We start from the raw sequence: 14668 nt of genomic DNA, 5'->3' as shown, positions 1-14668 counted from the left end.
CGGATGTAGAAATGCCGCCATGATAGAGAGCGCGGGGCCAAGGGTATACATTTACCAGGGAGTTTGGTGAGAATCCTCTGCCATCACTAGGTCAATGATTTGAGCCATGTGCTGGTTCATACTGGATCTCCTGTTTGACGAATATCCTTGACATGCCCGTTCGAGGCGGTAATCATGGGGGAAGCTGCGGAATTTCACCTCGTGAGCCACCTTTCAAAATATGACATGTATGCAAGAGCCAAAACTAGTTTCAAGATTGTCAGGCAATATCGGTGATAGCTATGAAGTCTCACTGAATCCCATATCCTGACAGGAGTTCCTATCCTGTTCGGCTCACTGAGCCCACCCCTTACATGTAGTTGCGGCGTTGCTGATTGTACCACGAAACCAAAATGAAGCCAATACATGTTATTCCTTCCTTCTTTATGTTTGTCCATGTCCACCTGCACCATATGCTTTCCTCATCATTTGCGGATGCTCTGTCCTAGAAAATCGACCGTAAACTCGTGAATTGAGCGGAACCGGGCAATAGTCAAGAAGAAGTTCGTGGCTACAATGTCGAGTAATTGGCACAGAGCACTGCTTGCACCCGTCGTCCATACGTCTAGAGATAGGTAGGGGCATATCTTTGGCCAAGTACCTAGTCAAAGACGTTAGCGATCCGTATCTCTCCTGGCAGGCCACGACGAGTAGAATCTACCCGTATGATATTCATATGTAATCAAAGTCTTTCTGAACTAATTCTTTTTCTCGGCAGATAGTAACGCAACTCGAATTTCGCAGCAAGGTGACTGCACCTCATCGACCGTGGAGATTAGTCTAGCGGCGGAACTTGCTATACCGCCATGATAAGCGCCCGACATCAATTATAGTCCCACTGCGACCATGGAGAACGATACTATTATTTGTCTCTCAGATAAGGACATAATCTTGGTTATGAATAGCTACTTGGTACGCTTTATGCTCTCCACTCCAGCAGAGACGTATATTTAAAGACCATGGCCGATATCCTTAACCAATCGTGCTACATGGCATCTCTTTCAACGATCCCTCTCAAAGCTCTTGAATTTCCTTCGAAACGACACTATGCGGAAGTCAGCGCTGCTGGGCCCATTGTTGGCTGGTGTCTTACCTGCTTGCAACGCGGCGCGTCAGTCTACGAATCATGACAACTTGACTGTTGCGATGGTGCGTTGCCCACCACCGAATTGGCCATTGCCTATTTTGAACTATAATTGGACCGGAATTGTTTTCAACATATTCGAGACTGTGGACAAGGCCATAGACTTGCTGAACGAAGCATCGGCAAATGGAGCAAATGTGGTCATGTTTCCTGAGCTGTGGTTCCCGGGGTAAGTCTTCGCAATGACACCATGCGCCACAGGCCATGGATATAATTTCTGACTCGGCGCAGGTTTCCCAAAGGAATGGATGGATCTTGGTCTATGGAGTTTCTCCCTAGCTACATTGAAAACAGCTTCGTCGTGGGCGATGAGCAATGGAACCGCCTCATTGATGGCGTGGCGGCAGCTGGGGTCTATGCTGAAATCAATTTTGCCGAGAGGACAGATTCGTTGCTCTTCATGGCTCAAGCTCTCGTGTCTCCAGTAGGAGATATCCTCATCCATCGCCACAAGTTGAGGCCGTCAGGTGATGAACGAGCAGTGTTTACCGACGGCACCATTGGCGAAATCACCGCCGTCACCACTCCATATGGTCGTGTCGGACTACTGGAGTGTGGAGAGTAAGTCTGATATTCAGCCCAATTGCATTGATACTCACATACTGAATAACCAAAACCAGGCACCAGTATCCCAGCATGACTTTCACCATGCACGCTCAAATGGAGAATTGGCATCTTGGCCCGTTCCCATACATGGTGGATGCCAACAACACCGACGCTCTCTGGTGGGAGGGTGCGTTTGCGGAAATGGCTACAATGGGACACTACGCCAATTTGGGCAATACCTATACCTTTACTGCAGCCGTGGGCGTGGCTTTTGTCATGACGCCCTTGTCCCAACTCGATGCGTACATGAGCGACACGATCGACTTTGACGAACACCCGATGCTCTATCATAGCATCAACACTTCATCGTTCGACTCTTCCATAACATATGACGCAAATGCGCAAGTATCATGGGGCGTTCTTCAGCAGATATTGCAAGGGTTTCCTTCATACATTCCGCGGGATGAGGGGGATTTTGTGGCGTGGCACTCGGTAAACATCACTGAGGAACTAAGTGGCACGTACAACATGTCTGAGCCAGGCGCATCTGGTCCGAGCAGCTAAACAGTACATATGTAGTTGACACAAATAGGAAAATCATTCTTGTGTTCCTGACTTTTCTCTCGCGTGAATTCAAAGCCATTCCAGGCAATTGTTCATGTGGTCTGCGAGGTAATAAAAGAAGGAAACAAGCAAGTGACTACGCCGCAGTACCGCAGCGGTTCACCATCGACTCAACCAGCTCGGAAACAAGCCCGAGGATGCATGCGCCTAGACTGCCCTTTTGCGCGTTTCCTTATGCGTTATGCTCGATCCGAGTAGTTGTGATACTACTTACCTTATCTTCTGCTACTCGCATGTCATGGCTGCATAGTGGGACCAGCCCGGGATGCTGTATTCTTTACGGCAATTGTTCCCCGCCTAGAATGCGCTATAGTCATCGCCTATGCGGGCTACGAGATAACTATACTTTACCAATGCAAGCCCAGGACCGGGCGGCTGGCCAAATATACCTGCCAAACCTTGCCTGTTTACCTTTGATTCACTCCCTTCAGGACCAGCGCATTCGTTTAACTGGCAGTTATACGGTTATATGTAAGCACTTGCCCTCTTTTCAAACGCCTTTATCTTAACAATGACTTCACTTCAAGATCACAGCTTCTCAGGACAGTCGCCTCCATTCTTCAACGCCACATGTTCCTCCCTCCAAAAAGATGCGGAGAGACTAATCTCTGGTACTGTTGCCTTGTGGGACTGTGTGGTATCCAGTATACAAGTCAAAGATGCTACCTTTGAAAACACAATTATTCCCATCTCGCAGAATGAGAATAGCAAGTCACAGGAGCAACGTGTCCGTAAGTGATACTTGATAGTACCTTGCACTTTTGCATTCCCCGGCTTCGCGGCTTTCTATTAACCCTGCTTCATTGCAATGTAGTGCAATTTTATGCATCTACATTTCCATCCAAGGACCTGCGAGATGCGTCCAGCGCAGTCACAAGGCTCTTTGCTGACAGCGAGATTGAGCTGTACTCGCGCCAAGACATGTTTGCGCGGGTACATGAGGTAATGCAGAAGGAAAAAGAGAATCCCAGCTCAAGTTTGGATGCCGAGTCTACATACTATCTACAAAAACTGCATCGGCGTTTTCAGCAGAATGGTTGCACCATTGCCGATGCAGGACAACGGCACGAGTTCAAGGTCAAGATTAAGCGTCTTGGGGATCTGGTGCGCGAATGCAACAAGAATCTTAGCGAAGATGCCTCAGGCATCTGGCTCGGACAAGGTGATTTGGATGGCATACCCCAATCCCTCATCGACCGGTTGAAGTATGGCAAAGACGAACATTCACAAAATCTCTGGCTATCAACCAAGGTCCCATTTAGCGGCCCTGCCATCACGAATGCCAAGAATGAGTCTACACGGAAAAGAATATACTACGCCATCCAAAATAGGATGAAGGTGAATGTTCCTTTGTTCAGGGAAATCATTCTTCTTCGTGACGAGACAGCACGATTGCTGGGTTATCCCAATCATGCCACATTCAAAACTGCAGACAAGATGATGCAGAATCCGCAAGTAGTGGAAGAGTTGCTTTCGGAAATTCGCTCATCTGTAGCTGCTCTAGCTGTGCAGGATGCCAAGGAGCTTCTGGGTATCAAACGTGCCGAAGCCAAGTCACGCGGCGTCACTGCAGACAATCTCTACCTTTGGGACCTTCCGTACTACTCGGCAAGACGCAGCGACAAGGAAGGCAAGCAAGATGTGTCAATCTCGGAGTACTTTGAGCTTCAAACCACTCTAGCAAAGCTTTTGGAGTTATTCGAGCACCTGTTTGGAGCAAGATTCCAGCGTATAGACGTTCAAGGGCGAGAGGAAACCCACGGCCCACTGGTATGGTACGAGGACGTCCAGATGTATTCTGTCTGGAACATTGATGGGTCCAAGGAATCCCTTGGCTACGCCTATCTAGACCTTTTCCCACGGGACGGTAAATATACTCATTCTGGTCACTATTCTCTACAGCAGGTGAGCTTCCCTTGATCCTGTACATGGCTTGAGTACTCAATCGGCATTACAGGGACACGAAAAGCTAGATGGACGCCGATTCTATGCATCCTCTGCATTGGTGATGAACTACATCCGCCCGACAGCGACAAGCCCAACTCTGCTGAGTCTCAACGAAGTGCGAAAGCTCTTTCATGAGCTTGGACATCTTCTACATTCTCTATTTACGCAAACAAAATATGCAGCTCTGCATCACGTTGACCAGGATTTCATTGAAGCACCGAGTTTGATGCTGGAGCAATTCTTCTGGCTGGAGAGTTATATCAAGGACGTCTCTTTCCACTACTCGCACATTGACTCGGGCATGAGGGAGGTATGGATAAAGACATTGAACGAGCAAGAGAGAACCAACCCACCCAAAGTACCGCTGCAACTCAGTGACGAGGTTGTGCGCAGCCTGGCTCATACTAACCAGAGCAGGGCTGTGCAGGACCAGCTCAAGGAACTCTTCTTTGCCACATACGATATGCTCGTCCACACCCCTGCCTCGCATGCAGAGCTGGAGACGTATAATTTCACAGAGCTATTCAACAAGACGCGCGCCGACATCTACAAGGTTCCTGGCGGAGAGGCATTGGGAGAGGGCTGGGAATGGGGGCACGGTCAGACTGTGTTCCGCAACATAATCAATCGCTACGACGCTGGGTACTATAGCTACATTTTGTAAGATTCCGGGCTGCCTTGGCGCAACCAAGTACCATTTTGTGCTAACTGTGCGTTAGGGGAAGGGTCTTTGCGCTAGATATTTTTGACACTGGTTTCAAAGAGAACCCTAGCAGTCAAGAAGCCGGCCGGAAATATCGCGACAAGGTTCTCCGAGTGGGTGGGCGCCAGCCAGAAATGAAGACCATGACGGAGTACCTTGGCCACGCTCCAAGTACTCGTCCTTACCTTGCGTGGCTGAAGGGCACAATGCGTGACGGAAGTCTTTCACAATCCGAATCGTAGAGAAGTCTTCAATTTTTTGGCATGTAACAAAACTGCCAAAATATTTAGCTCCTGATTGTATTTGGTACCAGGTCGACTGTAGCAAGTTATACTCGATGCCGATCATGTGTCGCTCAAGGGCGGATTATGTTATCAACTAGAGCATCTCCGACACAGAGGGGTCGGTCATTTGCAAAATTTACGTTTGGGACATGGTCATTCATCTATGCATGAATAAACTTTGAAGATGGATGTTTTCCGACCAATTGGGGATGCTCGTTAATTTTCAGAGTGTTATGGGCCCATGGAAGCATGTTTTCTCTCTCTTTCTTCTAGAACACGTTTCAAATACCTGTGAATTTAATTGTGTAACCACTTTCAGAATTTTCCTCGCAGGCGCTTTGTCGCATGTTTCACCAGAATCACCTGAATCGGAATTTCTCTGCGAGACTTCTATCTACAGCTCGAAGCGCGACAGCATTGCTCCCGAAAGCTTGTTGAATATCGTCCGGCGCTTGTTTACCAAGTCCATGTAGTTGTCTCGTGACTCTGTAGCGATGGAGCCGATCACAATTAAATCGTCTGCCTTGAGCAGCTCATTGTAGGCAATGTCGCTGAACTCATTCAGAGGCATTCCCAGAGCCCGGCCCTTTTCCTCGCCCATCCAGTCATGCAGTTCGGCTATAGCAACCAGTCAGCTTTCCCGTGTTTAGCCGTGCCATGGAATCAGGCGGCGAGACAAGACTTACTCTGAACCACAGGGGGGTAAAGTTCGATAATCTTGGTAGACTTGTGCCGATTTTGCTCACGAACACAGTCGATGAAGGAAGTCAAGGCTGCCTTGGAAGCCGAGTATCCTGCCATGGTGACGGCCGGCACAATGGCCAGATGAGTTCCCGTGATGATCAAGGACGTGGGCGTCTCTTTTGCCTGCAAGGGAGGCAGGAATTTCATGATCAGGTTAACGATGCTGGTAAAGTTCACATTGATCTCATCATGGAATTTGGCGAGATCGAACTCGGCCGCTCGCGACAAACGTGTCGAGCTTTGGATACCAGAGTTTAGAAAGACGCAGTCCAAATCAGGATGCTCTGTGATAACCCTGCGTGTGTTGTTAGCTGTGGCTCGTAGCGAGAAAGAATCATGTGTTGGCTCTACACGTAAATAACTTACTTCTTGACGAAGGAGTCGATGCCATTGCTGTCGGTAACATCAAACTTGACAGCGGCCGCCTTGGTAGAGCCATGCTTTGCTACAAAAGCGTCCAGTCTATCCTGCCGGCGACCAACAGCGATGACCTTGGATCCCTCTGAAATGAACTTGTCAGCCAAGCCAGCACCAATGCCAGAGGTCGCGCCAACAATGAGGACGGTCTTGTAAGTGAAAGGCATTTTGAGGATACCGAGTATATCGAATCGTCAGAGTCAATTGTTAGAAGTATAGGGGCGGTTAAATCAAAAGAGCAACGTTAGGTAGTTGGTACGATATTGAGGTGTTTTGAACATTATAAGTAGTTGTAGCCATCATGACGCACTCTTCTTCTCGTCATCAATGTTGAAATCGATAGAGCAACCATAATCCAAAGACAGGTACAAGCTCAAAGCTCACATATCCCCCGTCAGTGTTTCTCGTCTCAAAGAGGCTAGCCTTCCGGAATCGCTGTATAAGACTACAGGCACTTTGTAATACTAGTATATACCCCGCTCCGTCTTGTCTTGAAATGGCTAGCCATCCGCAGATATGCAGGTGCAATCTTGTCCTACCGGCCCTCTAAATAACCTTGCGAATGCCCCGTAGGGACCTAGTAGTGGAACGATTCAGCGGCGGGTCCAGCGGCTTCAGCTTGCGTAAGCCTCAGTATTGCGCTACTTGGAACGTGAAAGTTCTCTGCTCCCATCCCGCACTACATAGAACGCAACGATAGGCGGACGGGGGCAAACACTTTACCCTTTGATACACATGCTCGTTCTGCTACATGAAACCTCACGCCTTCATGACGTTGAACGGATCGCTTACCCCTTTGAACTACCCGGCACCCTCGGCGTCGTCTTCGGGCCCCATGAATTGATCGCCTGGCGCGAAGCGAAGACCAATCATACTATTCTGAGCTTTTCCCACATCAGAGACCAGTCGCTCTGTATTCCCGGGAAGGACGTTCAAGATGGTCAATCGTGGCCGACCTTCACGTGACTGTCAACCGTGTAAGAAAAGAAAGCTCCGGGTAAGTCTACTACCTGCTACTGTAATCTAAAGCGGTTCTTATCGTGGCGTGGTACATTATGCAGGTAGCTTCAGAATTAACTCGCCCACAGTGTGATTTACATCGTGAAAGATGCGGTCAATGTCGTCGAGCCAACATCGCTTGCTTCGGCTGGCCTGATCTCAACCAATTGATCATCCGGGACGAGACAGCCTCTGCCCAGCGAAAAGTCTTGGCTCGGGCCAGCTCCCGAACTTCTGCTCCGTCCTCAGCGTGGGACTACGGGTACCCGTCGGACTCATCATCATTATCTTGGCCATCTTCCTCATCAAGTTCTAGTACGGCGTCAAACACTTCTTCCATTCCAACGCCAAATCCAAACCTCCAAGCCACCCAGATTCCGGAAGAGTCCAGTAAAGGCTTGGAGATCTCGGCTGCGACCATTTCCAACCACATGGGACGAGTGTTGCCTCTTGAACAATATGACAAGATACCCACTCTGCTATCTCTCTCTTGGGAGGTTCGCGCTCGCGATGCCTTCTTCTCGCATTATGTGTTCGGCTTTTCGCGCAGTCATGGCGCCTTGCCGCAGTTGTATGCTGGCTCGTCCGCCACGAGCGTTCTATCATCTGCTGTAGACGCTGCAGCTCTGGCATTCCTGGCCAAACAACATGAATTCCCTGGGCAAGCCACAGTCCATCCGAGTCCAAGCTCCAGCGAGCTAGTAAGTCTCACGAGCAGAAGCTACATTGTAGCAATCAAACGTCTGTCGAGTGTACTCGACACAACTCATTCTAGCCAAGTTGGCAGTTTTGGTGACCAAACACATGGAGAAGACGCCCGTTCGGATGCCATCCTCCAGGCGGTGCTTCTTCTTGATTTATGCGAAAAGCTTGCCTGTGTAGGCAGGCGCCCGGTCGGGACTCCATCTGGCCCTCAATGCGATAAAAACAAAAGTAGTATCGTTATACAAGGGCCATGGTTGAGTCACCTGCGTGGCGCCTTGGATCTGGTCCGCTTCCGTGGTCTTGAAAGAAGATACTCATCGCCAACGGCGCGACGGCTGGCCGCTCGGCTTGCCATGACTTTGGTCATCAGCTGCGGAGTGGCTGGAGTACATGTCCCACGTGAACTGGAAGAATTTCGAATGGGCCTTTTGCTGCATCTTGCTGATACTCCACTTCACATTGACGATCGTGGAACTATCAACCGGAACCTGGTGGATAGTCGAGTAGATCCCAAGTTTGCCATCACGGCCCTGGTTATCGGTGTTGTGAACCTTGCGGCAGACCTATCTCAAGAAAAATGCACACCAGCCGACTTATTCCAACGAGCTGATGAATTAGATAACCGCCTCGCGGCGATGGACTGCGAACTCCCATCTTCATGGCAGTTTGAACGCATATATACAGAGGAAGAGCTCCCGATGGTGTATGGCAACCATTATGACAAGTACCGAGATCACTTTGTGACTCAAGTGCGCAACGTTGCTCGGAGCATGCGTCTGCTCTTAGTCGAAATGACAATGAAGCATTGCCATGCTCATGATGATGTGGGTAATGGCCGTACAAGGACCTTGCGCCTAATAGACGGCCTGTGTAGTGACATTTGCGCCGCCGTCCCACAATTTGTCTGGGTCCAGGCAAGGACCGAGAATTGCATCCCGTTTACCCCTCTGCAGTCGCTGCAGTGCTACACTTTGTTGAGTCCATTATATCTGGCTGCTAAGCTGTCGACCCGAGGCAAAATGCGCACGTGGATCATTGGCGTTTTGCAGTTTATGGCAGGCTGCGGTGGAATGGAAGCGGCCAATTCAATCGCAAACATTTTGCAAAGTCGTTCTGATGTATCATATTGGCAAGTCTATGCCATGCTGGGGAGTTACGCTTTCGCGGCATAACGTATAAATAGCAATTCATTAAAATAATACACCCAGTTTCTACCATCTAAGAACAGAACAAAAGGTCTTCTGTATAAAGCACATACATCCATCCCCCCTCTATGCACCATTGAGAGGACCGATTTGCTATCTCGATACCACCGCAAAACCATTATTGTATTGTTTATCGAGTCCTTGCTGTCTCAGGCCATTCAATGACTTGGAGAAGACGGGAACAGTATCCCGGATAGATACACCACGTGCCATGTAGACAAACACTTCTACCATTCGCGTCCAGTTCTTGAATATTACGCACGGTATTCAAGGCAGCTTCGTGATCGAGAAACAGTGTGTTGCGTGGCAATATGGAGAATGACTTGTCTGTGCTACCGCTCAGCGTGAGGTGATGTAACATATCCCCAGGGCAACAACAACATCCAAATGTTAGTGGGATTGATCGAGTGAGACCGTCAGAGATGCAGCGGCGGCTGGAAAATGACCGAGCGATGACAACTTTCCAAGCCCATGAGCACAGGAGGCAGCCAAGAATCGCAGTGGCCTGGGATACCGTCGGCTCGACTGACCTTATGACATTTCAGTCACCCGGTTCAACCCATCAGGCCATGGTTCGTTGTACTCCGGACAAATTGTATCCAACCAGTGAAAATACCTCTCCAGCGAGTTAACCTCATACGGGTTTGTTTCTTCCACCTCTGGCTTAGGTGGCTCACACCAACGTACCCCAATCTCCTCCGCGCCTCGTCTTTCCTCATCTGTCAGCTCATCGCCGTCAAGACTTTCTAGAACTTCTTGAATCCGATCAATCCAGTACGAGGACCAGAAATTGGGAAAGTCCGTGCCATTATCAGTCCGTCGTTCCAGGAATTCACGGGCTTTCTCTTCGAACTCTGCCACCAGTTCCTCATGCAATTCCAAATGCTTGGCTTGTTCTTCGTTCATGACACCTACATCGTTGGCGTCATGCAGCTCCCCTACATACAGTATATCACCCGGTTCGCAGCATGTATGCTTGAGACCCAAAGCTTCAAATGTGGCAAATCTGATTGCTGCCGCATATGTAAGCTTTGTCAGCACAGTATTGTATATCTGGTATTTGGATGCCAGATGTTCGGCAGCGGAGCCAAGGCCACAGTCTGGGTCCAACTGCTTTTTCGACGTCCATATAAAGGGACTGCATCCTCCGATCGTACAGGCACAGTGACAACCGTCTGTCAGACCCCGAATCTCCACAGCCTCATAATGCTTCAAAAGGATTGCCAAGTCCTCGGTATCTGTTGTTACATCGATGTTCCAATATGCATGGTAGAAGGCAAAGTGTGCACCAAATAGTCCGACAGTTGAGGAACTGTCAGTAACAGTGTGTTGGGTAGATCGTAAGAACAGGTCCACACCGTGCTCAGCCAACCAGCACATGTAAGTAACAGAGAGGTTCATCCACTTTATCGAGGGGAGAAGAGTGAAAAGCGACGGATGAGGCTGGAAGCCATGCCTGTAAAAAAGGTCACCGAGATGTGGATCTCCTCCTTTGCAATAGACCCAGCTCCAGTCTTCCTCACCACTTTTTCCATCACATGTATCTGGCATTCCTATCGATGCTGCGACGTATGGCTCTGTCCAGATGGTACTATATCTACAGTCCGTGTGCCGCTCCCGGACTCCGTTGTGAGATGCCAAAGCTCGGGATTGAGCAGCCCGCATCACTTTCATTTGGAAAATATAACGCCGTCGCGCGAGCTCAGATGCACCGCCCAAAACTTCGTTTAATTGGGAACGGGAATGGTCTTCATCAATAGGTTCATGCGTGCGTACACTGCAGCCAGCCTTGAACAGAATTGTGACGCATTCGGTGCATGAACATTGCCGACATCGATCAGGAGAGAAGCCATTAACGCACTGCCACGAACTGTATGCCATGGCCATGTCAAGTACATCGAATCCAGAGTAATCGCGTAGTCTTAGAAGTTCAATATTGGCGGCTTCGACCAACAGGGATAGAACTCGAGGTTTTGCTGCTGCGAGGTGAATTGGGCTTTGACCGTAAATGTCTCGTTCAGTAAGTGAATCAGGGGATCGGCCCAAGATACGAGATACTTCGAGAACGTCATGGCGAATTACGGCCAGACTCAAAGGGCCACATTCGCATGCTGCGGTTCATTAGCGGGAACGGTTGACTTCCAAACTGCTGTGGCGCCTACATTCTGCAAACCTGGGAGTCATTTCGTACATTTTTGTTTTGTACTGTAGCTCATTGACCGACTCTTTGTAAAATCCATAGCTCATCTTAGGACTTTTAATCGAAGAATGCAAAATTGCCGACTTATCCTCCCGATTCGCCTGCACCAAGAACTGAATCATGTCGCTGGCGAAGTTTGGATTTATTCATCCGAAACGAACTACTGGAGATACACCTGCAACTCGTTATTAGTATTCTATATTGTATCACTTCTTTCTCTTGCTAGGTTTACCCCTGTAGTCATAGCTGAATGCTGGAATGCCATACGAAATCAAGATCTGCAAAAGTTCTAGACACGAGCTCTGTAATCTTGCGTCTTCACTCAGCTCCAGTGCCTAGATCAAACTGTGAGTATTTGACGTGTTCCCAAGATGGGTTTAAATCGTACTATTTCGGTCATACAGTGTACCAGACTTTCGTTTCTGTCGTTGACAGACCATGGAAGCGCCTTCTTCCCATCAAAGATCTTTACCAATTTCTTGATACAGGAGGCCATCAACAGCTCCATTTTTTCTCGATTCGTCCGCCAACTTGCCGAATAAAGTACTTCTAATACTTGGAAGGCGCAGTCCGTTTCGTCGTTAACTGTCGGATAGTAGGTAAAGTTGGGACAAATACTGAAACCGCCAGCTCCGAATGTGTATGAGAATGAGATATCAACAGCGGCCTTTAGTATACGGGTAAGACCAGTGTATTTCACACCCCATGTTTTTCGGCTCTGAGTTGGTGCCCATTGTGACTGTGGGCAACTCGGCCAATGACGCTGGGTTGCAAATGCACTGGAGAAGTAGACATGGCCCATCTGTGTACTCTTTCCCGTGGCTGCCCGCCAAGATCGATGACAAATGCATTCCCGACCGGTGACTGATGTGCGCTGTAGGATATCCTGTGACATTCTTGTCACAGCGCGTGAATTTGAATGGATTGTATCCTCTGGCAAATCTCGGTCACGCCTCTGTTTAGGCGTTTGAACACTGTCACATAACTCCTGAAGTGTCGATGGCGCGACAGACACGTTTGGATCCGGCCGCTGGAGCATTTTGAAAAGTTGCCCAAATCTCTTTTCGAACTCTTCTTGCTGCTGTTTGAACTGTATTTCCATAGATTGATGGATACCCTCTTGGACATTCTGGCTACCTTTCTGGATCCTGTCCAGAATGAGGCCGGACTGGTACTCGACCCGATGGGCGACGGAGTCCACGCTGTCCTGCAGCACTGGTAGATGGGTGCTGATTCTCATAGAGGGTTCTTGAATAGCCTCGACTCTCGAATTGATTTGATGCAGTTTAGACGAAATGTTTTGAGAAGATGACTCGATTGCAACCAGCTTGGTTGTATTGAGCATCGAAATTTCCCTATTCACACGTAAGTAAAGATATCATTCCTGGAGTACGTATAATACTAGACATACACTTGCAACCCATTCAGAGTGAGCTGTAGGACTTCGTTGGTTTGCTGCAATCGCTGAGAAAGTTGCTGAAGCTTGGACTCTTGGAACTTGTAGGTCAACTTCTTATTTGTGTTTCTCAATCGTGTTGTCCAAGTTGCATTATTGCCATCAGTGAGCTCAATGCGTAGACGCTCTGCATCACTGAGTGCCTGTTTGCACCTTTGTATATCCTGGACTAGCGTATCGGTAAACACTAGATGTTGATTCTGGAGGCCGGCCGACACTGTTTCCAGGGCGGATAGAGTAGTTGTCAGAGTCTGATTTTGCTGTCTAGCATGAGCTAGGTCGTCTTCGCGTCGGTCCAAGGCGTCGAGATACTGGACGATGCCACCGGTGATTTGCAAGCCTAACGACACAAGGCCGGCAACTGAGGCAGCCAAGCCAAGGCCTTCGGCCGCCATCCTGATTCATCAGTACGTCGCAAAGAAGCGAAAAGTATAGATACCAACGTAAGGGATTTTCGAGTCGTCGCACATGGATAACAAATAGGTTCCAGGATACAACTTACGCGCAATGGCATATGACCAAGTTGCTTTGGGCTGGGAGCCTCTGAAGCTTCTCGTTTCAGGCATCTCGCACGTGGATGAGGCTGCAGAACGGCATCCATGTTTTTCCGAGGTTCACTGCTTGCCATTTGGTTGCCGAATTGCTGTCAATATAATTGGCTATATCTGTCAACTGCATCTCGCCGTGATGGAATTACACGTCAGCTAAGTACAAAGCCCGGTGGCGTCACCTGCAAAGTCTCATTGGTCTTGATGCACTATACCCTGGTGATATGCAAGCAATGTGTGAGCTTCGCCCCATCGGGTGGTAGGTCACACTCAATTATATAATGGCGGTAGAACGTGCCTCAAGTCTCGGAACCTTTATTCAAGTAAACCGCGATTACCGAGTAGGATTGTTATCATAATTTCCTCTAGACGAATGCGCAAGCAGTTGTGCTATATGATGTTGACAAGTATGTGATAATATCGCCCGCCACATCTCTGCCTGGACGCATTCCATACTATGACAACTAATTTTTGAGGATTCAAAAATGAAGTGTCACTAAAAAAATAATTATTATGCATCAGTAGCGGTTCACTCTCAGGTTTTTTCTTCTTGTTTTAAAGAAAAAAAAAAGTAAATAAAAGCTCTGCCTCGGCCCGTCCAGTTCTGCGTGGAAGCGAATACAAAAAGAGCTAGCTTAACCATAGCTATCTTTTTGGCCAAGTATACCACTCACAACTCAAATCATTACCTGGCAAACTTATTGTTGATATAATTCAGTATATGCTGGATCGAGCTCGAAGATGTGAAAGGTGAATAGGTATAGCATATATCTCTTATTTGTAATGGCCTAGCCCTACGTTTGAACAGCGGAAACCCTGGGCGTCGACTATGGGGGCGGTTGCTCCAGTACCGGTAGTTACTATAGTGCTATTGCCCCCCACCTTGGCACCTTCTTCCACTAACTGCACTAGAAACAGAAGCTCCTCCCTTCTCTCCACTTCCCTAGGACAACCACATGCAATTCATACCTCTACCAGACAGCTTCTGTCCGAGATCATTGATCTCTTCTTCATCAAACAGCAATTTTCTCACTTTCGCACCTGTCACGCGAACCTGATTTGTTGTTACTCGTCATCCCAAATTGCACCACGCTCACCCATCACCTC

The 14668-nt window shown here is 48.6% G+C and overlaps 7 protein-coding genes across 7 annotated transcripts; 3 read left to right on the top strand and 4 right to left on the bottom strand.

The window, feature by feature from the left end:
* Positions 1-1086: 1086 nt before the first annotated feature.
* Positions 1087-2293, top strand: PFICI_11595 (uncharacterized protein; the record flags this gene model as incomplete). Its single annotated transcript, XM_007840176.1, has 3 exons — positions 1087-1352; positions 1415-1744; positions 1804-2293. The coding sequence occupies 3 exons, from the start codon at positions 1087-1089 to the stop codon at positions 2291-2293; spliced, it is 1086 nt and encodes a 361-aa protein (XP_007838367.1).
* A 571-nt stretch (positions 2294-2864) lies between these two features.
* Positions 2865-5245, top strand: PFICI_11594 (uncharacterized protein; the record flags this gene model as incomplete). Its single annotated transcript, XM_007840175.1, has 4 exons — positions 2865-3084; positions 3168-4258; positions 4311-4960; positions 5020-5245. The coding sequence occupies 4 exons, from the start codon at positions 2865-2867 to the stop codon at positions 5243-5245; spliced, it is 2187 nt and encodes a 728-aa protein (XP_007838366.1).
* Positions 5246-5681: 436 nt separating this feature from the next.
* Positions 5682-6615, bottom strand: PFICI_11593 (uncharacterized protein; the record flags this gene model as incomplete). Its single annotated transcript, XM_007840174.1, has 3 exons — positions 5682-5905; positions 5974-6326; positions 6398-6615. The coding sequence occupies 3 exons, from the start codon at positions 6613-6615 to the stop codon at positions 5682-5684; spliced, it is 795 nt and encodes a 264-aa protein (XP_007838365.1).
* Positions 6616-7385: 770 nt separating this feature from the next.
* On the top strand, positions 7386-9324 carry PFICI_11592 (uncharacterized protein; the record flags this gene model as incomplete). Its single annotated transcript, XM_007840173.1, has 2 exons — positions 7386-7445; positions 7537-9324. 2 exons carry the CDS (start codon positions 7386-7388, stop codon positions 9322-9324), a joined length of 1848 nt encoding a protein of 615 aa, XP_007838364.1.
* Positions 9325-9773: 449 nt separating this feature from the next.
* On the bottom strand, positions 9774-11550 carry PFICI_11591 (uncharacterized protein; the record flags this gene model as incomplete). Its single annotated transcript, XM_007840172.1, has 3 exons — positions 9774-9887; positions 10045-11468; positions 11520-11550. The coding sequence occupies 3 exons, from the start codon at positions 11548-11550 to the stop codon at positions 9774-9776; spliced, it is 1569 nt and encodes a 522-aa protein (XP_007838363.1).
* Positions 11551-11897: 347 nt separating this feature from the next.
* Positions 11898-12902, bottom strand: PFICI_11590 (uncharacterized protein; the record flags this gene model as incomplete). The annotated part of the gene is made up of 1 exon (XM_007840171.1): positions 11898-12902. The coding sequence occupies one exon, from the start codon at positions 12900-12902 to the stop codon at positions 11898-11900; it is 1005 nt and encodes a 334-aa protein (XP_007838362.1).
* Positions 12903-12958: 56 nt separating this feature from the next.
* PFICI_11589 (uncharacterized protein) lies at positions 12959-13408 on the bottom strand (the record flags this gene model as incomplete). Its single annotated transcript, XM_007840170.1, has 1 exon — positions 12959-13408. One exon carries the CDS (start codon positions 13406-13408, stop codon positions 12959-12961), a length of 450 nt encoding a protein of 149 aa, XP_007838361.1.
* Between the last annotated feature and the right edge of the window lie 1260 nt (positions 13409-14668).

The sequence above is a fragment of the Pestalotiopsis fici genome (assembly GCF_000516985.1).
Source record: "Pestalotiopsis fici W106-1 unplaced genomic scaffold PFICI_Scf_9, whole genome shotgun sequence".
Taxonomy (NCBI): Eukaryota; Fungi; Ascomycota; class Sordariomycetes; order Amphisphaeriales; family Sporocadaceae; genus Pestalotiopsis; species Pestalotiopsis fici.
Note: the sequence above shows the minus strand (reverse complement) of the source record. Positions and strands in the feature narration are given on the sequence as shown.